The sequence below is a fragment of the Antedon bifida genome, chromosome 1 (assembly GCF_963402885.1).
Source record: "Antedon bifida chromosome 1, ecAntBifi1.1, whole genome shotgun sequence".
Classification (NCBI taxonomy): Eukaryota; Metazoa; Echinodermata; class Crinoidea; order Comatulida; family Antedonidae; genus Antedon; species Antedon bifida.
Window position 1 is genome coordinate 4,408,340 of NC_136226.1, and position 25,210 is coordinate 4,433,549.

At 32.5% G+C, this 25,210-nt stretch overlaps 1 protein-coding gene across 4 annotated transcripts; it reads left to right on the plus strand.

Moving 5' to 3' along the window:
• Positions 1 to 77: 77 nt before the first annotated feature.
• On the plus strand, positions 78 to 24,971 carry LOC144838433 (uncharacterized). Of its 4 annotated transcripts, XM_078693790.1 has the most exons (25): positions 78 to 152; positions 464 to 647; positions 831 to 1,103; positions 1,493 to 1,649; positions 1,992 to 2,165; positions 2,488 to 2,798; positions 3,040 to 3,112; positions 3,245 to 3,436; positions 3,593 to 3,706; positions 3,867 to 4,106; positions 4,695 to 5,186; positions 5,593 to 5,798; positions 6,315 to 6,552; positions 6,791 to 6,835; positions 7,901 to 8,263; positions 11,388 to 11,651; positions 12,414 to 12,539; positions 13,457 to 13,516; positions 14,876 to 15,063; positions 16,534 to 16,689; positions 17,480 to 17,506; positions 21,804 to 21,884; positions 22,326 to 22,555; positions 22,669 to 22,841; positions 22,932 to 24,971. In XM_078693790.1, the coding sequence occupies exons 2-25, from the start codon at positions 546 to 548 to the stop codon at positions 23,336 to 23,338; spliced, it is 4,692 nt and encodes a 1,563-aa protein (XP_078549916.1). In that variant the 5' UTR covers positions 78 to 152; positions 464 to 545; the 3' UTR covers positions 23,339 to 24,971. The 4 variants fall into 4 exon arrangements, with proteins under 4 accessions (XP_078549916.1, XP_078549921.1, XP_078549927.1 ...); XM_078693795.1 differs by lacking the exon at positions 17,480 to 17,506; XM_078693801.1 differs by lacking the exon at positions 13,457 to 13,516.
• Positions 24,972 to 25,210: the final 239 nt, after the last annotated feature.

The window sequence follows — 25,210 nt, forward strand, 5'->3', positions numbered from 1 at the left end:
GGTTTTTCATAAATATCTTGTATGACGTCACTTAGTTATTTCCTCAGCAACTTGAACACGTGATCAAAACAGTATGGCGGCGACCCAAAACCGTTTCAGTCGCCGTTTGCGTTTGTTTTTAAACTAATTTATTTTCCAACAATGTAGGTTTGGTGAGTCAACAGATTGATGATCAGTATACCTATTATGTAATGTATATATATTCTAGTACTATAGAAGTTTTGCTTATTTTATGAAAATGACTAGGCTAGGCCGCCGTCTCCTTTTTAATTTTGTGTGTGTAGCCCGGCCCTACTGTCTGTATCTAGCCTACACACAACACAACCGGTCGAACCGGGCCTGCTATGCCTAGGCCTAGGCCTGTCTAGTGTAGTGCCTAGACCTTAAATTTTATTCCTAGCCTTGATTAGCCTAAGTAAGCATATCTAGTAAAAAGTTCACATTTTTTTTTGTTCCCAAACAGAAAGATGATTTATTAAAACTGAAAACAAATATTCCGTCCAGGCAGTATATATTCATTTATTTAAGGAACAACAATCGTCAATATGGCAGGTGCTAACATTGGTCTGTCTAGGCTGAGTCGTGGTGTTGGAGAAGAAAAGAAAATTAAAGGTCATCGGAAGCTTGCGGTCTCATTGGAACCTGAGGTATTTTCAATATTTATTTAAAAATTAAGATGATACTTAACATCTTATTAATATCATTTAAAAAAATGCTATACAGGAGTTCTTACATAGCACACCATTTAATTACTTATTATACATTTATTTTCTTCATTAGTATTTAACTCTAAGTTACTAAATTATTTTAAATTCATTTTTCATCTCCAGGATTACTATAACTTGCATGGAAAAAAGTTCTTTCTACCACCAATCCAGCAATCAGCATGGCAAAATGAAAACATCCTGAACCGTGAGATGCTGACGCACAAGACATTCACAACAAGAAAAGGTGCCCTGTTGCTGTATGCAGAAGATTTAGCATCCATAGGGGAAGATGGCAATGGTGATGTCAAGAGGAAGAAGGCTCTTGAAGCTGAGGATACCAGCTTGTTCAGTAGTACAAATGACTTTTGTAGTGCAATTCTTTCATATGGAGCAAAGGTATATATATTTTCTTCACTTCTATCATATTTTAAAGTTTGTTTTAAAAATACAATTCAATTCAAATACTACTTATCATTTATTCTTCATGCGTAAAAAAACAATATGTTATCCCAATAAAACTCTCATACACCAACAGTATCTATTGGACGTTCCTATTTAGGGGCCACTTTCCTGAAACTAATAATCAAGAGGGCCCCTCGATTGTCAGCATACGCTGCTTAGGGTCACCCTCTATAAATAAGGTGAAATAAAAAAATAAAATATGTTTTGACACTAGGCCAACTCTAATTCACACCTCTATTAAGAGAACATGTTGGGTCCTGAATGGGATCTACTTATAATTAATATTGCATCTAATTTGTATAAATTATATTAATATTTTTCAGGGAAATGATTCAAGCCCTGTGTTCTTAAATTTTGTGAAAGCAAGGAATAAATTAGGACCAAGACGATCAGTTCGTCCTGGATTTTCGGCCAAGCGGTATATGGCTAACTGGTCTCGCAGTTGGGACGATTCAATTCTTAACAAACTACGTACAAATGGTGAGTAAATTAACATCTATCAATATTGATATCACATTTACATTTTATTTATTTAGTATAGCGCCTTCCTATACTACATAGGTTTCGGTGGAAGTTACAATTTACAATATTATTTTAAACGTTTTAAGATCCGATTTTTGATATTCTATTGTAATAAGGCAAGTCTGGTCTTTAAGGACATTATAAAAGTGACATTAGATAGACTTCTTCATCAGTACATTTATGTCATCTCTTTGACCAAACCTAAGTACAGTACAGATACTTTACAATCGTTGGGGAAATTGCCTCCTGCAGTGCAAATGAAATCCAAGTTTATAATTTATTTTGGATTATTTTTTCTAGGAGACATTTGGGATAAGAATTTATTCCAGCCCAATGCTGCTAATCCACATATTTATCGGCGGATCAACGACGACTTGTCACAATACCCGTCACCGTATCATGTGACCCGGAGCATGCTGCTGTCACCTGGAGATGTCCAACAGTATGAGTTTTACAGAATCCGGTCAAATGATGGTATGTAGATTTCTTTATTTATCTTGTCTTTAAGTTTCATTCGAAGTCTATAAATTTGTTTATTACGGATTACTTTGTGAAATTTATTGCAATGTCTGTGGCACTCTTAAAAAACAAAAACAAATATTGTGTACACTTAAAAGTAGCATTAATCTAAATGCCAACTTGTTGTCAATGGCTACCAGATGTTGACGGTTACTTGAACCAGTACCAGTTTAAGAACTATAACATTCTGGTTCAGGATGTTAGGGAACTTTTTCCAGTTCAACCTTTGAACCTCAATGTCTGGATGCTCTTTAAAGTGTTTTTAATTGTTTTTTAGACATACCAGAAGAGAGAGAAGACTCTGTCTATTCAGGTCAATCAGTACCTTTAAATGAAAGGCTAGTAGATACAGCAGCCATTGCAGTGGTAACAAGAGATAAAGACAATAAACCACATCTAGTATCATACAAAGATCTAGATGGTGATAAACAGACTGCAGTCCTTCAGAGGTTATTGGTTCAAAGTGTGATCAATCAGCATCAATCTATTGATGACCTGTTAGAGAAGATGTCATCTGTTAGTACTAAATCAGAGTCTGGAAGTGTTCTTCAATCTCCTTTGGTCCTTGATCTTGAGCAAGCCATTGTAGTAAGTTGACTTTCTATACTACTGTATAACGATAGTGTGTAGTACCTATACTGAGGAATTGTAAGTTTATGCAGTATCAACGGTTTAAGGTATTCCATTTTGAAAAGATTGGGCCTAGTTATTTTATTTAAACAACAGAATATACAATTATTCATTTTTAAATATTTTCATAATTCTTGGGATTATATTTGGCTTTGACATTGTATCTGGATTCATTAATGTTCATGTTTTTATTTTTTAGGATTTAGTGACAACAAATTCAAATCAACTTCAGAGTGGTAATCCAGTTTTTCCAGCTCTGTCACCAACTCAAAGTATGACATATTTTCTTTCAATTCATTATATTTCTTGTAGAGTAATACATTATAAAGTTCTATCAGATAAGTGGTACATTTACAGTATTCTACAGAATTATGTTTACTCAATATTACTGTTTACTCTTTCAGAAGATTCAACGTTAGAGCCAACCCTTAACTCAGCAATAGGGCAATACATTCCACTACCACCTATTACTTCCCCCATCCCTGCCATCAGACCTCTGATGAAGAAGAAACCTTTAGGTGGACGATCAGTGAAATTACCAGCTCTGCCATCAACAGGCCAGTCATTGAGTTCTGGATCTTATTCTCTGGTTGATAGTAAGTTAATAAACAACAATATATTGTTTCTCATTATTTCTGTTTACATTTACTTATTAGTACTCATTGTACTGTTTCTTAATGGTTTCGAATATTACAAATTTTTACAATTATTGAATTTTGTGATGTTAAGTTCTGGATCTTTTGTGATATTAGGTGAAGAGTCTCAACAATGGCAAGGCAATGCACAAGAAGAGAACAACAATAATAAAGGAAGACTCGGAAAATTAGGACACCTTAAGTCAAGTTCAAACAACTCATTAAACAAAGGTAAATTAGTTACTTTCACACCTTAGTGTATCTTAGTTTCTGATTGGTTAATTTGTATCACTTGCCGTTAATTATTAGTTCTACCTCACAGAATGATAATTAATGGTTGAATTGAATCTGTTATTACATCAATCTATTTCACAATCCATTTTTTTCACAGTCCCAGCTTCAGACGTGGACTTGACGTTGAAGTTATCAAATAACATCGATGGCAGCTTGGAGAACTTAGCAATGAATCAAGTACAAGGAGGATTTATGCCAAAATGGCAAGAGAAGAGTATGAGATCTTACAAGTCCAGCCTTAAGAGTAGCTCTGGAAGCATTGTCATGGGTCCTGATGGTGACATCCTGGCTATTGGTGGATCTTATGTTCAAAGTTTAGCTAGTGCGAGTGAATATGGTAATTTTTTTTCACAGTATTTCTTTGAAAGCTGGACAACCTTTGGCCAGTCCAAAATATCTGGTTTGATAGTAAAAAGGAAATTGTGACCTTTCAGGCTTGTAAGAGAATTCTTGGGTTTTGAAGAATCTAGTTTTGGGAGAGTTTATTATAACTATAGAATGATTGTATCTATAGTTTTTGTATTTGTTGTGTTGGTTATTACGTTCATTTTCGCAGTACCGTAAATCTTCTAATTGTAAAGCTATGTCTACACTATCAAACAAGTTTAACAAAAAAAGTGTGATGTGCCAAAATATGGTAGTGATATGCCCAAATATGGTAGTGATATGACATCATCATGTCCATATATGGGTACATCACATTTTTTTGTCACACAAAGTTTGATAGTGTAGACAGAGCTTAACCCTGGGTTATTATTCTTTGATTGTTTTTTATGGTGGGTTACTATCAGAAGGGGGCTTACTTTTACTAATCTTAAATTAGGCACCTGAAAATAGTAACCCACCCCCAACTTTTCCGGTCAGACATCACAAATTATAGGGAAGGGGTCTTTAAGCTTATATTATCCAATCTTGATGCCAACAGGTAATGATGATGTCATTGAAGATGATGTCATCAGAAAACAGGAAGACGCTATGAGTAAATCAGAAAGCATTCATCCGCCTAGTGTAGCCACCGATGATAAGCAGCAAGATCAGGCTGATCTATCAGATGTCTTATCATCCCAGAACGATTCTGCAGAATCTTTAAAGAATTTAGAAACTGCACAAGACAGAGTATCATCTGGTGGACACAGTGTAAAAGAAGCAGTTGCAATGGCTGTAGATGATGGAGAACTAGAACATGCAGTTACGGAAAATGATGGTGGACTTTGTAAAGAGAATGCACTGGATGAAACCACTGGTGATGTTGAGGATGAACAGAAGCAGGAAGAAGACCTTGGTGTAAACACGACAGAGGGCCATGTGCCAAAAGAATGGAAGGAACAAGAAGAAAATGAGGAAGAAGAAAATGATTCTGAAGAAAAAAAACTCAATTCATCTGAAAACAAACCAGAACAAATAGCATCTGAACAAGGTGTGTTCTTTATCTTATGATATAGCTTCATTCAAATGCTAAATATAAATACCTTTTACAAGTTTTGTTTATTTTATTCCGATTACACCCAACACCCAATCACTAGCTACAGCATGGCGTACACATATAATATAAGGTATAAGTTTCAAAACAACAAATCAAAGATATTATAAAATATATACATTTTTAAGGAATTATTGTTTTAGTTTTACTGTGATGATGTACGGAACGTAGAAAAAATTATGGGGGATGGAGATTATACTGAAATATAACCTTTCACCATACACCTCATGTCATTATTTGTACCATTCCACTCATAAACATTCATTATTTGTATAATATATTATACTCAAGCATTGGATTATACTCCATCATATACATTTTTTTAAAATTCATTTTGTCAAAGGTCGAGATCAAAATACTGACGAACAACAACCTACTGATGCACAAGATAAAATCAATGAGGAGGAGGAAGGTCATGTTTCTGATGACAATCGTAGCGTTGTATCAGCAGCTTCTGTGATGGAAGATATCATGGGACAAGCTTTAAAGGTCGCAGAGTCCGTCATTCAAAGGCCACAATCTGGAAGAGATTTAGCAGCTGACGCTAAAGTAAATTATAATCTTGTTTTAAAGAAATTTTCATTATTTGTTTGTTTCTTTTTTCATATCAATTTGATAGAATTTAGTATTGATTAGTATATTGATAAAAAAGCCAAACCAAAGTTAACTTTAGTTGAATTTTAAAATACAGGTACATAACTAACTAACTACATAGCTACTTTGAAGTAGCTTTGCAACAGGGAGCTAGTTAATTGGTCAGATGTTTGCCCTAATTTTAACTAGCTCCCTGCAGTACCCACTGCTTCCTTTGGCTTAAATCTAATAATAGCCATCAATGCAAGCTCTGTGGTCTAGAGGCTAGGGATCTGGACGTCATGTGTTCAAGTCCCAAGCGAGAGTGATTTGCATGTATTCTCATAATTTATAAGGGTCGAAATTTAGCAGTTTAAAAAAAAACCCTGTGCAAGTGTCGAAGTACAATTATGTCTGAGTAAAATGAATTTCTGACAATTAAATTAAAAATAGAAATAAAACTAATAATACATTTTATTTCATTTTTTTCAGGCCGCAGCAAGTATGTGGGCGGAGCAACTCAAGGAAATGTTCTGTGAGAATGAAGTTAAACTGGAGCGTTCAACTTCAGCTGGATTACAACTTACAAATAACGCCTTACTTACTCAATCTTCTGATGTTGATTACTGGGTCAAACAAAGTTCAAAGGTCAATAAGGACAAAAATAAGTTTAGGGTTCACTCTGCTGAAGCTGCTATCACCAGCATTAAAAATATTATTAGTAACAAAGGTGAGTGAACTTTTTTTTGCCTTTCATAAATTAGTGTGAACACTTTTATGTAATACCAATGTTGTTTAAGCAATAAGAAAAGGTTGTCCTATATTGTGGCATGTACAGTATGAATTGACATCTATTAGGACATACATATAATGCTATTCAAAAATTATAATTTTAGTAATATTTTTATGCAATGTTCTATTAAATTTCTCATTCATTCAATCATTTACTTTGAATTGATTTTTTTCAGATCCAAATTCTATCAAAGATGATACAATTGCAAACGCCATTACTGGTAAGTTATATATATATTTTGGTCAGGTTTTATCTTTTAATTACATTAAATAATGAAAGCCCCACTTTTGATTTAATGGTACATGTTTCATTTTTGTCTAATAAGAGGTATATTTTTTTTTGGGTATTGTGTGTTTATATCTACACATTTTTTCCTATACAGTATTATACAGAAATAACAAAGATCTTTCTTGCCCATATGATATATAGACATGATGATGTCATATTACCATATTTGAGAGCATATCACTACCATATTTGGGCACATCCCACTTTTTTTGTCAAACTAGTTTGATAGTGTAGACAGAGCTTTAAATTAGTACAGTTAGAAAATTCCTGCATGCATGATATTGCTAGGTGAATTTAATAGCTGGCATTTAACATTATGTACCGTGATAAAAGTGAATCACTTCATTATATGAATCTTAAATATTATAGTCGAAGAAAATGTCACGTTTGTGTTTAATTGCATCAAAGGGTAATTGTCTGATTTCACGTAATTGTCTACAGAATTAAGTTCAGAAGTTCACAGATAGAATAGATAATTTGGTGAATTAATGTCCCGTGAATTTTAATAATAAAGAAGTTAAAAAATTGTAATAAATCGTGAGGCTTCAAAGTGAGTCGCTTGGTTGGAAATTTGAGAATTTCATAGTTCCACTGAATACATTAATAATAGCTTTGATGTGGTCTTTGAATTAATCTATTGGTAGTATGAGATGTTAACATTTAAATGTAGTGAATGGATTACATTGTAAAATATGGTCTGTAACTTTACAAACATCTATGAAGGATTTAGCATATTCTTTCTGGCTGTTTTTATTTATCATTTTGATTTAGCTTTTGGATTATTTTATTTGCATCTCTTACATTGAGATCTGGTCACTGATAATCCACACTAGTCCTACATCATGTTATGATTATTATAGTCTTTCTTTTTAGGAATTATGGTCCAATTTTTTTTCCATCAATACTTGAATCAACTGATTTTTGTTTATGGCACTTTTTTGGAGATTCAAAAATATGAAAAAACCAAATGTAGATGAATTAAGATTAATGTTTACAGAGGCAGCAGAAAACAGTGACAAAATTCAAACAACACCAGTACTGGACCAGATCATCAAAGATCATAAGCCACTTTTGGCAGAAGACATCCATGTATCAGAAGATGAGGCTTCTGGTGTGTACATCATTTCATCAAGAGCACCATCCAGTGCCATGGAATCTGAAAGCAGCCACTGTGTCGGCAAGAGGCATAGCATCAGTATCGATATACCTACTTCAGAGAGTATATCAGATGATGTCACTGACACTACTGGTGAAGTCCTGCCATTCAAAGAGACTGAAGGATCCTTACAAAGTCTTGAGATGAAAGGAAGCAGCGAGATAGAAAATGATTATATAGAAAAGGAAAATATTGCTAGGGATAGTGAGTGTTTGGACCATTCAGTGCACTTTTCTTTTGAGTGAATTTTCACAAAAGTTGGAACCACCATTTTTCACCTAATTCGTCCGATGTATAATGTTAACAATACTAACTGCACCACCCCCAACGTCTTGTTTTATTTTAAACTAATTTATAAAATTGGCAATTTTAGATATTTCAATCACTTTTATACTCTTGTTAATACTAATGATCACTTTTAGTTTTAAGAAATATTTTGTAAATGTTTTGGTTATATCTACTGATGTTTTCTTGTTTATGTTTCCATGTCTACTTTACTTACTTACTTGTTTACTTGTTTCCGGAGCTCAGCGGTGCTGGGTCCGGAGTCGAGGCTAGGCTATGCCTATAAGCCCCTCTTGATAATTACATCAACTCTTGAATATGGCGCAAATTTAAGAGGGTGGTTGGACCATGCCCGTTCAAGACCGGACTTAAATTGATTGGTTGATCTTGAAGCTACTACATCCTCCGATAACGAATTCCATAATATAATAGCTTTTCGACCAAATGAATCCCTCATCCAATTTGTGCGTGAGAACTTAAATTTTAATTTAAAAGAATGACCACGTGTTCTAACATCTTCATCACGCTCAAAAAAAGAATCAGCAGAAATACTATCCACTCCATGTAAAATTTTAAAAATCTGTATCAAATGAGCTCTTTGCCTTCTGTATGCGAGAGTAGGTAGGTTGAGAATTTTCAGCCTTTCTGAATAAGGTAAATGACGAATGGAAAAAATAAGCTTGGTGGCACGTTCTTGGACTTTTTCCAATAGGTCTTCCTCCTTACAATGTAGCGAGTTAAAAACAACGTTGCAGTATTCCAAGGTCGGACGAATAATAGCTTTATATAAACGAAGAAACCCATCCATATTTAAAAACTTGAAAGCTCGATATACCATGCCCAACTTCCGATTTGCTCTCATTGCTACATCTGCCACATGTACATTAAAAACAAGTTTAGAGTCAATAGTAACTCCGAGGTCTTTTTCATGATCAACTTCATTCAATAAGAAACCACGCATGGCATACAGATGTTTGTTGTTTTTCTTCCCAAAGTGCATTACTTTGCACTTACCCTCGTTAAAAGGTAATTGCCATTTGTCAGACCAGTCACATGCTTTCTCTAAATCTTCTTGTAGAACTTGAGCATCATTCCCAGTGTTAACTACTCTATACAATTTAGTATCATCTGCAAACATGCGTACAGAGGAAGAAATAACAGAAGGTAAATCATTTATAAACATAATGAAAAGAACAGGTCCAACGACGCTTCCTTGCGGGATACCACTACGAACATCAGCCCAATCTGAAACACATCCATTGACACTAACCCGTTGTTGTCTATCGTTAAGAAATTCTTGAAACCAGTTTAGAAGTTTACCTTTAATACCCAATGCACTCATTTTCAGAAGGAGTCTATGATGAGGCACACTATCGAAAGCCTTCTTGTAGTCAAGGTAGATACAATCAAAACAATCCTGATTATCAAAATAAGAAAACCAGTTTTCAAGAACATCAAGTAATTGTAAAGCACAGGAACGACCTTGCCGGAAACCAAATTGCTCATAACAAATAAGTGAGTGATGTTCAAGAAAGTCCAATAATTCCTTCCTGATAATTCTCTCCATAATTTTACCAACTACCGAAGTTAAACTCACAGGTCTATAGTTGCTTGGGTCAGACTTCACTCCTTTTTTAAAAATCGGTACCACTATAGCCCGTTTCCAACTATTAGGGACGGCTCCTTCTTGAAACAATTTCGTAAAAATAATATGGAGGGGGTAGCAAATGATATCCTTTAGTTCGACTAAGATGCGTGGGTGAATACCATCAGGTCCAGCTGTTTTAGTAATATTCAACGTTGATAAAATATTTAAGATTTCGTCACAAGGAAAGTCAACTTGAGATAAAAACTCTTCTGATATGTCATCAACAGCCGGTACATTCGAAAAATTTTCATCGACAAATACACTACTAAAAAACGTGTTTAGCAACTCAGCCTTATCCTTGTCATCAGACACATGCCTTCCATTACTATCAATTAAGTTGGGTATACCAGACTTTATATTGATCTGAGAACTGAGATACCTCCAAAAAGACTTTTCATTAGATTTGATCTCAATTGCTATTTTATTTTCGAAGTCAGATTTACTACATCGAATCAGATCTACTGTTTGATTTCTTACTTGGACAAACTTCGACCATTTTGCTGTCACACATACTTTTTGTTTTCTCTTGGCCTTTACATACTGTTTCCAACATTTATTCTTTTTGGCAATCTGCTTTTCAATTTTTTTGTTCATCCAAAGAGGTTTTCTTCCGTGGCAAACCTTCCTCATCGGGATACACTCATCAATATTCTTCGCAAGAATATGCTCGAATTCGTCCCACGATTGAATACCTGATTTGTCATTGAAAACCACATCCCAATCTACCAAACCAATTTTCTCGCGCAGCAAATCATAGTTACCATGCCTGTAACTTCGAATATTTGGTTCAATTCTGTCATCTCTTACAAGATCCAATGAAAATTGTAACATCATATGGTCGCTTTTACCCAGTGGTGGAGACTGCATAATGCCATTTATAGTATTCTCTTTGTCTGTAAAAACCAGATCCAAAACATGTCTATGCATATGTATGTATAATCCCACACCCTAATTTCTATTTAGGTCCAATTTAGCATATGAACCAGAGCAGTATTAGTGAGACTGAGAGTACATGAAAACCTCCTGTTTATGCACAAAATCCCTCATGTTTATGCACAAAATCTTACCTTTCTATACTAATTATTGCCTTGATTATATTATTAATTAATATTCTAATTACTAATAAAATCACTTGTTCTATTGAATGACTATACATACAAATCTTTATAAAAATGTTCTATTGTTTTTAAACTGTTGTTTTTTGTATTGTAAATTAAATTGCCTTGTAAATTTAAAAGACATATTTGTTTTCACATTAATTTTTTGGTAATATTTACTAATATGTGTATTCTTGTTGTTTTCTCATATTTGTCACAATATGGCAATTAGTCGGTAAGAACAAAACATGCAATTAAAAAGTTTAATTGATATAAAACATTTTTTTTTAATTATTAGAAGATGCAAAGAAGAATATTGATGGCACTGGTGATGCACCACCCACAAAGTTACCAAAGAAGTCATCAGCAAAGTACTCTGCTTCAGCACACAGTGCATCATCTGGAAAGAGGTTACCAGAAGAAACCTCTTTGGAATTTGATGTAACCAGCTACCAAGGTGTTCAAAAAGAGAAGACACCTGTGAAGGAAGATGGCAAGGATGAGGATGATGATGACACCCAAGCCTTCAAAGAGGCTATTGATAAGATTGTCAATGAAACAGGTTTGTTGTTTGTTTGTTGCTGTTTTATGTTCTTTTCTCATGCGAGGCTAAGAGAAATATATCCATGAGAAAATCCTGACTGATTGAACCCCGAACCTTAGGAATTGGATTAGAATGCCATATTGTTAATAAAAAAAAATTAAAATAAGCTAAACTTGACATAAATGAAAAATTATTATTAATCACCTCGGTTCAATTCCTGGATCTATTCATATTTATACTGAAAAAAAATCTAGATGACCAACTACCAATACACACACAGCTTACCTGTTACCTGTCGGTGTCCTCTGCTCGAAGCAGATTGGCTGTCATGAATTTCCATTCTTTCCTCAACTGCGCCTTTCTCACACACTTCTCATAACTCATTTTTGTCCATTCCTTTATGTTGGTTGTCCATGTAAAACGTGGCCTACCTCTGCCTCTTTTCCCGTCTATTTTATCATCTAGTATTTCCCTTTGAAGACTTTCCTTCCTTATGATATGACCAAAAAATGTGATTTACTATGGAGAGATTAGATTAAATGCACCAAGTTTAAAGTCATGTAACCTACTCAGTCAGGCACTACTATGTCTGTATTACAGAGTGTTGAGCTGTTGCTTAGTTGGCCATCTAAGTCTTATATTCTGTCTATGACTATATCACAGTACCAGAACCTCCTGCTACCAAACGTCAGACAAGACTTGGTTAAAAAAAAAGAGGTTTCTTAAATATTTCCCGCATTATGTATTTCAGTATATCACTTACACGAAATTCACTTTCAGGTTTACTTGAAAACGACAAGAAAGGCAAAAAACAAAAGAAGACAAAGAAACCAACAACTGTAAGTCCAGAAAGTGACAAAAGTATCAAAGAAGAGCAACAAGATGAAAGAGAAAGGTTTATTGTTGGTAGGTAATTTATGTTTTACTTTTCCCACTAAACTTCATCGTTTTATAAACATTTGTAGTTTTTATTTATTAATTTTTTTTTTGGTAGTGAGGAGGAGGAATTGTACAACTCTCAAAATCTTCCTTTCATTAATCAGGGAAATTGATCATCAATGTGTTACCAATTCATTTGATTTTATTTGATAGCATTTTAATGTACTGTAGTTGGTTTAACTTTTTATAGATATTTTTTATAGTACGTTTTATAGACATTACATGAACTAGAATCACTCATGCTCTTATGCATATGTTGACATGTCCACATTGATTCATGCTTTATGCCTTAAGCCAAGATATTATTAACAATCTTTGTACAGGAAGATTAATTTGTTTTAAAGTTTAACATGTAAAACATGATTCTCTGGTGACATTTCTAGCTATTCTTACATCATCACCATAGTCTATTCATTTTCAATGGAAACGCTACCCTTATTTTCATTATTGACTGATCACATAAAACAACATCACAACATATCTACTTGCACTGCTTGGATAGAAACACCCAAGGTGTATGAGGAGGTATATCTTTTCAATATAGATCAAAGAAGCGTATTGTTAATAGCAAAGGACGAGCAGTTAGGCAGTGGCGACACAAACCAATATCATAGTATCGGCACAGGTTCAAGACTCTATTTGACCACACTTCTAGTAGTAGAAGTCTTCCGGTTTATATTCATACCTTTAGAGTTTATGTGCACTCTTAAAAACCTAGTGCAGATGCTGTCCGGCTTGCTGTTTCTATCAGGTCACTCAATCCACAAAATCCAAGAAGTATCCAGCTTCCCTTGGATCATTTATTTTAATACTATACAGCAGTTGAGGTAATCAATAATATAAATTATGTATAATTTATGCAACCAATTATTGTTGTTACTCAGGGTTGCCGCCAAAAGATAAGGCTGCGTACATTCAACCAGAACATTTGTCTGCAAATAAAGGTTTATTTTAGTTGCTGTGTTTGTTTTTGATAAATAATTCTGCATGATGAGAATATTGTGTGTATAATAAAGTTATTACCATCATCATAATGGTGATTATATCATGTTATCATTATTATCAATATCATTTTTCACTGTAATCATATCTTCAGCATGATCATTACTTATCATTATTATTGTCATTATTATCATCATTTATTATCACTTTTATCATCTTTTTTTTTATCGTCTCTAATATCGTCACCTCTTGCCAACTGAATAGGAGTTTTCATGTTGGGATTGGATATAGTGAACTTTTAGTTTGAGATAACCTATGACCTATGCATATTGTGTCGTTGGTTGGTTGTCTCCTGAACCTAAAATCCACTGGTTTGAAGAATTGATTGAGGGAGTACATCCAATGCTCACAATAAACTGCAGTAGTTCGTAGGCCATAAATCCAAAGCTTTCTAACAGTACCCCTTTTACTAGAATGTTCATAGAAAATACTAATGGTTTGTTTTGCAACATTTTCTTTTAGTATGATGAAATTGTTATAAAGTTGAAACTATAAATCTAAGCTTATTGTACCTTTTGTCAAAAAATAACATTTTATACAGCATTTCAGTCTTGTAGTTATTTAATATTAGAAGCATTAATATATGAAAGCTATAAAAAACATTTTTTTCAAACTTGTAAACTGCATGTTTAAATGAGAATATTGACTGTAGTGTCACTGCATTGTTAATGTTCAATTGAATGTGAGTTTAACAATTGCAGAATGTTGTGTTGCTAATAATCACATGTAACTGTACCTTCATGAATATGCGTCCATTTCATGAATATTTGTCCAAGTTCACTGACCTCTGTTTGTGGTGAAAGGTGAAATATAAAAGCTATCGGACAATATTTTAACCATATAATTATACTGGATAAATTCCTGCCCTGAAGTGGGTACCTCTCCACTCCAGTAAAACACTCAAAAATTCCGGTCATGTTGATATCCCATTAATTCAATTTCTTTTATTTCGGAAATTTCATCCATATCAACATAATCCCCAACCCAAAACTTCTTGATGGTTTTCAAATGTTGTTTAAAGCCTTTTCAATACAATTCTGGTAATTGTACCCAGTACCCTACAGCTCCAGAAATTGTCAATGTGTTTGGTAGTGGGAAAAATGTATATAACGAACAACCATGCAGACTCTCTTTATTTTTTAATATAGATTTACTAATCTCTACACAATCTGTTTGCCATACTTTTTGTTTAGAATGTGGATATCACAAAAATGTTATAGTGGACTTATTCATATGAGTACCTAAGCTACTGGATATATTTGATCTAATTTAAACTTTAAACATAATATTTACATTTGCAGGAAAACCAAAAGAACCTAAAAAACCAGATGCATTGGGTTTCAAAAAACAGAAAAATAAAAAAGTAGTCAAGAAAGAAAAAAAGAAAGTCATTGACAAGAAGCCGGTTAAAGGAAAAAAGAAAACTATAACTTCAGATAAGGATAAAATAATTGAAACAGAGAAGATTGAATCTCCCAAACTAGAAAAGGTTGGTATAATGTACTGTACTGGCCAAATACTGTACGAGCTTTGCTCTTTTTTTGGTCATCCTTCCATTTTCTATGCATATATTTATTTACACTATGTTTTATATTGGAAAATAAAAACTGAAACTGTATATTGTTGAGAGAAAGGAAGGGGGTGGAGGTATTTTGAGTAGGAGGGGAGTGAGTAAGGAAAGTAGCACAGAACATAGGCTGATCCAATGTTGGACTTTATTTTTCAAATGGTGAGAAGTAAAGAAAAAAGCTTTTAGAGAATTCAGATAGAATATAGTTTTCTTCAGGGTGAGAGTTTATTTCAGTAAAATTTATATCTAAATTCCTATAATTATGTAATCTTTTGGTGTCCGTATGTTTCATCTGATATTCAACTCAAGAAAATTATGCAATTCAAAGAAGTTATTACAATATTTGTTCCTTTTACAATATCTCTTAATTACATATTTGTCAGATATTCTTTCTACATTTGATACACGTATACGATAATCATAATAAATAAGAATAAAAGTATTTGTTTTTGATATTGAAAAAAAGAAGATTTATATGACCCGCTTATAATGATGCTGACCTAGTTTCATACAGTGTCTAAATTCAATCATGTTAAATTCAAATTTGGACTGCTTGTCCACAGTGATTACATAGGTAAATTCACTCTTTTTGCTTCAGGCTTACATAAGACATGTTAAAATCGGTTGTCATGTGTAAAATTTGAACTATTATTTTGTAAACCAATTTTTATATTAAAGTAATTTGGGGTTATTCTATCATACAAACCTCCTGGTTTCATGAGACCCATCATTTCATCATTTTCTTGAATCATTGTACATTATTTTATTGTGATCTGATGAATAAACGTATTTGTAATTTGTAAAACCAGCTAACTGTTAAAAATACATCTTACAGTAGACAACCAACAAACGGTCAGGTATTTTTTTTAAACATTTGTTTTTCAGAATGCATTGCTCTCATTTGCGAATCATGTTATAGTTGTAGATTGTTTACATATAAAAAGATCAACTTATATTAGCAATAAAAGCTTTCATTTAAGATTCCTAAATGGTTTTGGAATAACAGAAAATCTGCAAATGGCTTAATATAAAAACTTCAAATAAAGACAATAAGAATTCACCATATTGATATATTTTATCACTTTTATGACGTCTGACTATGTAGCTGTTGAGTCTAAAAGTAATTATGCGCACATTCACTAACTAAAAATTATTGAAAATTATCAATTTGTGTTTGTCCCCAACCCCCACCCCTTAGAATTTTTTTTAGTATATTTTTTAATTTATTTTAAAATCACCATTTTCCACTTTAAAACACTGCGCAGTTAAAGAGTAAAGCCAAGGACGATGACGGGTATCACTGAAATATTCGTCAAAATGTTGTTTTATTTGTTTTATCCTTATAATGATTACAGAAATTGTTTAGAGATTTGTTTATACTGCTTGCAGGAAACTGAAGAAGCACCAACAAACGATGTCCAGTCCACTAAAGAGGAGGAAGTGGTAGGACATTCTCTGACACCAGACATGATGTCCATCGATCAATCTATGTCAGGAAAGTCTTCAGAATCACCAGAATCACCACAGTTTATTATCATCCATGATGTAAGTTCTACTTTGGACTTTTTATGTTTTTGGTTTTTTTCAATAGTAAACAACATAAATGCTATTAGATTCAGTACACATACAGTATGATAGGTCTAGATCCATTACATACACTATATAGTGTGCTGGCAAAGAACTCACTATGCACAGTTGTGTTTCATCAAAGCAATTTCCATTGAAATCTCTACAGCAAGTCACTGGTTATTCCAAGTAGTCTGTTGTTTTCTGGTTTTAAGTGAACCACTTCAAAAATATATCCATATTTAGTTGAAGAAGTTGACTTTGAGAGAGCAATCAGACAAAAATGATTAACTATTGGTCAGTTTATGGACATTAAGTATGTTTCTGGGTTGTCAACTGACCTGTTTCCAGGTTCTCAACTGACCTGTTTCTCCACATGTCACTTGTGATTAATTATGTTGCATAGAGTGTTATATTATGAAAATAGCACTCATAATTGACAGTCTGATGGACATTAATAATATTTATTAATTTTTCATAAATTGACTGTATAATTCTAAAACCTGCCGTGATCAAAATTTGTGACACAGTATTAGGCTTGTGGCACAGTCTTGACAGAAAACTCAAAGTGACACAAACAAATTATTTGTTTTTTGTCAAAATTCAATATATTATTAATATTAATTAGTATTTTTGTTTATCTTTTGCTTTGTTCGGTATTTTAAGAAATAAAATCATTTGTCTTTACAGTACTATTTCTTTTAATCCATTTTCCACTTTGAAATTCTTTGCTTTTTATTTTATTTTCATTTTTAACATTTTTATTTAGGAGTTTTCAGATTCTGATGATGAAGAGGTATTTATTTTCTTTTCTGCAATTGTTGTGTTATTTCTGTTTTACAAAGATTGTTTAACAATTTGGTGCAACAAAAACACATTTTTGATTGCAAAACGTCACTTTTATTTATTTGCAAAAGGTTAATTAGTTTGTTTTGTAGTAATTATTTAATTATTGTATTTTGTATATTATGTTTACGGTTCATTAGTTTTTGAAAATGTTGTGTAGTGAAGATAATTTGGATTTTGAATGGTTTTTAACAATGTTCTGTCACTTCTAATCTGGGGAAAACTGAACTAAAATACTGATATTAAATATAATTTTTTTAGTAAAAGTTATTCTAAAAAAAATTATATTGGTATATTGGTACTTGGTAAGTTAACAGTAAAGCCCGTCTTTTGGGACGTCCATACACCTTCCCATGAAACTAACAAGACAATGGCCAACCCCTAATATTTAGGGGTTTATTAAGGATAATAGGGGTTTTTTATCCTTGATTGATCCACCTAATCATCAGTATTCAATCTAAATATGAATGTAACATGTAACGGCTCAACCGTTTTAAATTAATAATAATTTAATTCATCCATAAATGGTTTCACGGGTAAGAAGTGACATTACGCAATTTATGTTTGGTTTATTAACAATTTCGTATAATTCAGAAAACATAATGCATGATACAGTTTTAAACATGATTTATCTGTCATTATCGATCATATAGATATCATTATAAATAAGTATATATAGTAATTGTCAAAGACAAGAATTGAGTTGTGGTTTGGTGGTTTGTTTATTTATCTGACTACGAATCCCAGAGTTTCCACTCAAATTAAAATCCTGCCGTGACGCAACATAAAAAAGTACTCTTCTATCAATTTCACATCCCCCTCTTACAAGACGGTGAATCATCAATATTGATGTACGCAAAGAAGTGGTGATGAATACAGTATATTTCTACGGAACCATGCTTACGTTGTATTTGTGAAATGCAAGGTTACATGACACATTGCGTTGATACTTTGCATCTACCTCACCATTGCGTCCTAGTGGGAACCAAGCTTTATTGTGTTATATAAAACTTTAATATAGAACTGCCTAATCAATTTACCCATCTAGCCTTTACAAACAAGGCTGATCTAAACAACTCTATTGAGATAAAACTCAATTATTTTCCACGACCACACGCCAGTTAAGACTCTTAATGTAAAATCATAAAAATTTTAAAGACTTCTGTGTTTACCGCTAGTATAAATATTAGCATTCTCTTAATGAGAGACTAAAAAGATGAATGCAATTTCACTTTCTAATAGAGAGATATTCAGTGACTAGATAATTAGTAAAATCGTTGACTCTTTCAATTGTTTATAACTCTTGCTGTTTTTGTTTGCCATGCAATCAAATTTCTTATTTAAAATATCATTATGAGATCTGGCTAATTTGAGATTTCTCTATAGCAACAAGTTTTTGTTTCATCATAATAATTAATCACCAAGTGTTAGTAATATTTCAATCTACTTATTTTAATTTATTTGCCATGCAGTTTCCAATTATAATGAAAGTCCTCTCACTTGCAGAAAATGACAACTAACGTCATTCAATGATTACATTTATTATTATTATTAAACTTTATTATACAAGAAACAAATAAATTTGTATTTTGTAAAATCATCCTTTATTTCAAATAAAAAAATGTAAAAGAAGTAAAGAATGTAACAAACATCCCAGGTCACACAAAACACTTACTTACAATAAGAAGGTAAAAATACATACAAAAGGCATACATTTCAGATTGCTATAAAAAAATTATATTAGTCACAGCATATTTTACAACATTTAAGAGTCAATCAAACTAATCCAGTACTTTATTGTTTCTAAAGCTCTTTCTACACTATCATACTAGTTTGACAAAAATAGTGTGATGCGCCCAAATATGGCAGTGATATGTCCATATATGGGCACATCATTTTTTGTCACGTAAAGTTAGATAGTGTAGACAGAGATTTAAAGCAGGAAATCGTCTAAATTATCAAGTTTCAAACCTTTCAAATTTACATATTTTTATATACATTTAGTTTTAGCTTTTAATATATTTGTTATCACACAGAGAGAGCTTCAACCATAATATATATTAATGACAATGATGATGATGGTTCATATTTTTGATGTGTGATAATGTGATGCTGTTATTCATCATCATCATCATCATCATCGAAATTAATTTTAGTATAGGTGAATTTAATTGTGCAAAGACAAAGGTCAACTTATAGTATGCGCAAGCATATATATATTTTAATTTTCCAAATTCTAGACAAATTCTAGTTTGATTTTGAACAATTTCTACTTTTTGTGAAGAAAAAAAAATGTGCAACCAATCAGAGATCAGGAAATGCACACAAGCACTCGTATCAAAAAGGCAAATGATAAAAATGCAAAATAAATAAAAAAATAAATTTGCATAATGTAAAAAATGATTTGTAATGATATTTCTTATTGATCTACAACATAGCAGATAGTGTGTTGATGGTTACTGATGATGTAATGATTTGTAAAATGAGGTTAACATTGGTCGTGACGTTGATTTTAGTGTGCATCTAGGGACAATCAATCAATAACGAAATAAAAACTATTTAGACGGGACATTAAATCAAAGTTTAAACTACTGACACGCAAGCAATTCAATGCACTTATCGTAAGTGATCAAGCAAATTTGGTGCATAGTTGACGGTTATTAAACCGAGGCGCTCGTTTACGGTACAATATTTTGACTTCTTTTTTTGCACTTAACTTTATTTGATAATTTTACACGTTAATTATCTTGTTTTGGGTGTACAAATCAAGTCAACTTCCCCAAAAATCCCCATGAATTCCAGAAAAGACTCCAAAAGCCGGAGGTTATCTCCGCACAACATTTTGTCCATATTATACAGATATGTCCAGATTTTTCTTGGTATTTTGAGCCAATCCACAAGTGTTTTTTTGGGTTTGTTGACTATGTTTAAGGATAAGTAGGCTAGAAAATGTGATATAATGGTTTAGGTGCCCTGTGATTGATAATCAAATGGTGTTGTTGGGTTCAATATTGCAAACATGATTTATTTGAATATGCACTAGCTTAACTTTTTATAGATAATTTGTCTACAAACTTGTGGTAATTACTGTCTTGTGAATGGTAATCTTTTGATCCTTAGATAATGCTCTTGTATGTAGTGTTGATAGTGCTTATTAAAATACATTAGCCTTTCTAATACACCATGCAGGACTTATTGCTTGCATGGCGAGGCACCAACAACTATAATGCAATAGAGCATTTTATGCATGCCCACAATACAAACAGACTACTGTATCTACTACTCAAATATAAATGCTGATTGGTTGCATATTCTCTATTAGTATGTAATCTTCGATACTGTATTATGTAAATATACTGTATTAACATACCTGCAAAAATGTTCATGTGCATGTTAAAAAGAAACATTTCATTTTTTGTCATATCCTAATATAATATATCCTGGATTTATGAAGCACCTAATATTATTGATAGTGTAGACATTATATTTACAAAAAAAAATTGAAAATGTACACATTATGCATTAAAATAAATTTAGCAAAGAAAATTTACCATTATCCATATTTTAAGTGTAGTATATAGAACAGATGTAAATAGTATTATATATTTATATATATAGCTTTTTTTTTGTATCTCCATTGAGATCCAGCCACTGATACCCACAGCATTGTCATTTTTTTCAGTAATTTGCCTTTGAATTTATATATATATATATATATTTGATTTTTTATTTTTCTTTCATTGTTTTTTATTTATTTCAAAAATGTTTTGATTATTATTTTGTTTTCATTTCATCTACATACTAATATATGAATGATGTTAGTAACTTACTGCATGTGTTAATGAAAATTTAATTAAAAAATGAATTGCTTGGAGTGAGTGGAGAAAATACCAAAATGTCTGCAGTTAAAGAAAGTAAAGAAGCTTTCTCATTTGTGAAGATCAGAGGGCTTTTAAGGGTTTGATTATTAAAAATTATCTAGACTCTGAGTAGGAAATGGGCTAACCAAATAAAACAACGAACAGGATTCAAACACCACCGCACTGTTACCCTGCATTTTAAGACGCAAGACCCGCCTTGTGCCAGTGCGATAATGGTGTTCTATACCTACCTACAACCTTTTTTACAACAGTTTTTCCAACATAGAGATTTTATCAGTATGTAATGTATTATTAATAAAAACATACACAATAAAAACCTGAGTATTGTTAATAAATTATTCATAAATTTATTAATATTTATTCCAGCCAATCGCATCGAGAGCTGATATGAAGTCCTCTTCAACTATTGATGATAACATGTCTGATGTGATGTCATCAATAACTGAGGTACAGTTTATATTCACTATTATGTATAAACCATTTACAATTGTATTCATAATTGCTGAATAAGAGACAATTTTTGCAAGTAAAGATTATTTGGTGATTTTTATTTTAACTTGATAGAATTGTAGTAGGTAATAATATGTAGTCATTTTTGTTGTGAAAATAAAACCCAGCATTTGAATAATTTAATAGAATAATAACAAGGTATGAAAATATAAGAAAGGAAAGTCAAATTTCCAGTTTATGGACAAATAAATAATCTTGAATCTATATAATGGTTAGCAATGTATTTTTATATGTTTTGGCATTTTCTCAATGTTTTGAAGTATGTAAATGTTCAAATCATGTTTCCTATTTTTTTATGGTGTTTTATTAAACATCACACATCTGTAAAATACATAAAATTATGAAATAAATATTTAACAATGTTCTCTTTTGTTCTAGGACTCAACTATTCAAGGCCCCCAGAGTGTGCAAAGCATACAAAGTATATCACGTAGCCAAGCCAAGCAAGCAAAACGTGCTGCTGAAGCCGAACGAAGAAAACAGGAAGTTGAGATAAAAAGAAAGAAGCGAGAGGAAGCCAAAAGAAAATCATTAGAAGAAGTTGAAAGAAAGGAACGAATGAAGAGAGAATTTGAAGAAGCAAGACTAAGAAAAGAAGAAGAAATAAGGTTGATATCTCTAGATTATGATCACAAAGTCTGGTTTTTAAATTTTAATTTAGTATTAGCATTATAACATCAACAGTTTATAGTATAGTAAGAACATTTGGTTTTTTATCCAGGCTCCGAAAGGAAAAAGAAATTGAAGAGAAACAAAGACAAGAAGCTGCTTTGCTTGCTAAGAAACGACAAGCACAGCTAGCTCTTGAAAAAGAAAAGAAACAAAGGGAAGAACGGCAACGAAAAATGGAAGAAATAGCAAGGAAAAAGAAAGCAGAGGAACTGAAACGAAAAGGTAAATATTGTAACATTCAATTTTTATTGCACAAGGGGAAACAGTTTGAAATGAGTATACATAATATCTTGGTTTTAACTCTTTTTGCAGAGGAAGAAGAGATAAAAAGAAAAGAAGAAGAAGAAAGAAGGAAAGCTGAGCTAGAAATGTTGGAAGCAATGGCAGAAGAGGAAAGACTTGAATACGAGAGGAAAAAACAAGAAGAGGAACGTTTACAGAGAGAACGGGAAGAACAAGAACGTATACAAAGAGAAGAACAGGCTAGAAAGGCACAGGAGGAGGCTGAACGACTGATGAAACTGAAATTAAAAGAACAGAAAGAGTTAGAATTACGGTTGCAATTTAACCGATTACTTCAATCAGAATCCAATATTCTAGCTCACTCTCAAGACATGACAAGGGCATTCACTTTCTCATACTATGAACTACTGGAAGCTTTGGGAATTGAGGCCCCTGATTGGCTAAAAAAGGAGCTAGAACAGTATAGTGACAGTTAACCCGCTACAGTAGGCTGATCTATTATTGTAGACTGTAAAATGGTATAGTATCAAACTCATGTCTCCAGTTCAAAACCTATAAGTCCATGTTTATGGATTCTTTCCTATAATTACCTTGTCTTTTACCAAGCTATTGTTTCCTAGTAGGCTAGTCTAATCCTCTTTTGTCAACATTGCTGACAAACTGTTTTTAATTTTCTTTATTTTTTTTAACTCAATTTCAAATAGTTTTAGTGTTATTTTCTAAATTATTGAGTCAATTAGTGTTTAGTTATTCTTGTGGTACTAACATTTGAACAACATTGCAATATTTTGAATATACAAATTGAATTTAAAATTTACTGTATATATTGTATAATATAATACTGTAGTAAGAATGTTTTTATTATCTATAGATGTATATTCATATTTTTGTGGCCTCTATGACAATATTTATTTTTAGTATTTACTGAAAAGCTTCCATCTAAACCATGTATTGAATTTCTAAAGATTCAACCAATCAGAACGTAGCTTTGTTGTCAAAATTCAGACGATCAAAAAAAGTACGAATTTGTTGAGGTCTGACGCCGGATACACTCTTACTGGACGTGTAGTAACATAGTAACACATAGGCCCTATTCTATGCCTTTTGGTTGGTTATTTGAGCAAATTATTAGTGACAAGATTACAAACAATAAAAACATTTAGGTCACTACCAGCTAGGACAGAAGGTATGTTTGTAATTAAAGCTAGTAGTCCTCCTACTTAGCTAACTATACTAGCCTAGGGTCTAGGCCAAGTAGGGCCTAGGCCAAGTAGGGCCTAGGCTTAGTAGTAGCCCCGATGTTACACAGATCAAAATGATATGTGGTGTGGAGACTATAGCGTAGGCCTAGACTAGCTAGATGACGGGGAGGCCTTTTTACCTACATGAATTTATTTTTGATATTGATATGTGAAAATGTAATATGATGAAATATGATTGTCTGCCTAAAAGTGTGGTTTCAGAGAATAACAATGAATCCTCATTTTTAATTTTAAGTCCCGTTTGATTTTTAAAAAGTGTAGGCCTAGTATTTTATTACCAAGTCTAGACTAGAAATAAATACATGCAATTACTTTCCTATTTTATCAGTATTATTTTAAATTAAGTATCCCTTCTGTATACATGTTGCTTTAAGGACTCGTTCTCACTGTAAATGTTGTGTAGACTTCATTAATTCTGATCCGTCTAAAACCATCCAATTGAGGTTTTGTTATTTTATGTACACCTACCTCGTACATTTCGTGTTTCAGAATTAGTATGGATATGACCGAGTAATAGACATTAAAATATAGAGTAATACATAGTCGACAGTTTGGGGAAATATACCCATATGTTAAGTAAAAATCATGTTACATATGTCTATATTTGGCATAAATTATATAGTATTTATATTGTATTTTCTTCCATCCATTCAATGCAATATTCATTTTGCGTATTACCACCTTGATCGTGTATTCTAAGCTTTTTATTTTAATTTAAGTATGATTAAAGTAGAAGTAAACCGAAGTGAAAAAAAATGTTTTACGAACATGAATGTTACTAAGTTCAATATTAATTATTTTAAAAATATCCGTCCATAATAATCAATAAATTCTCTGTCGGCAGCAATGACAAACGTATTCTCTGTGTTTTAATATGCGCATTGCAACACATTTTGTACAGTAGGCTAACCCACAATTTGACGTAACGACACGAAACCATAGCTAGGATGTCCAACTATTGTTCAGTTTCCAGGGGCCTATACGAAATCACAAAATTGACGCTCGCGTACAATCGTATTATCGATTTTAGCGCGCGCGTGTGTTATTACTGACAAATTGCGTGTTTTTGATCTACTTAAATTGTTG

Excerpts from the sequence above, each read along its gene's own strand:
- LOC144838433 (XM_078693790.1), top strand. The coding sequence starts at position 546 with ATGGCAGGTGCTAACATTGGTCTGTCTAGGCTGAGTCGTGGTGTTGGA. Across the intron at positions 5,187-5,592 it reads ACAAATAGCATCTGAACAAG|GTCGAGATCAAAATACTGAC; the intron begins GTGTGTTCTTTA and ends ATTTTGTCAAAG. Across the intron at positions 15,064-16,533 it reads AATCTCCCAAACTAGAAAAG|GAAACTGAAGAAGCACCAAC; the intron begins GTTGGTATAATG and ends TACTGCTTGCAG.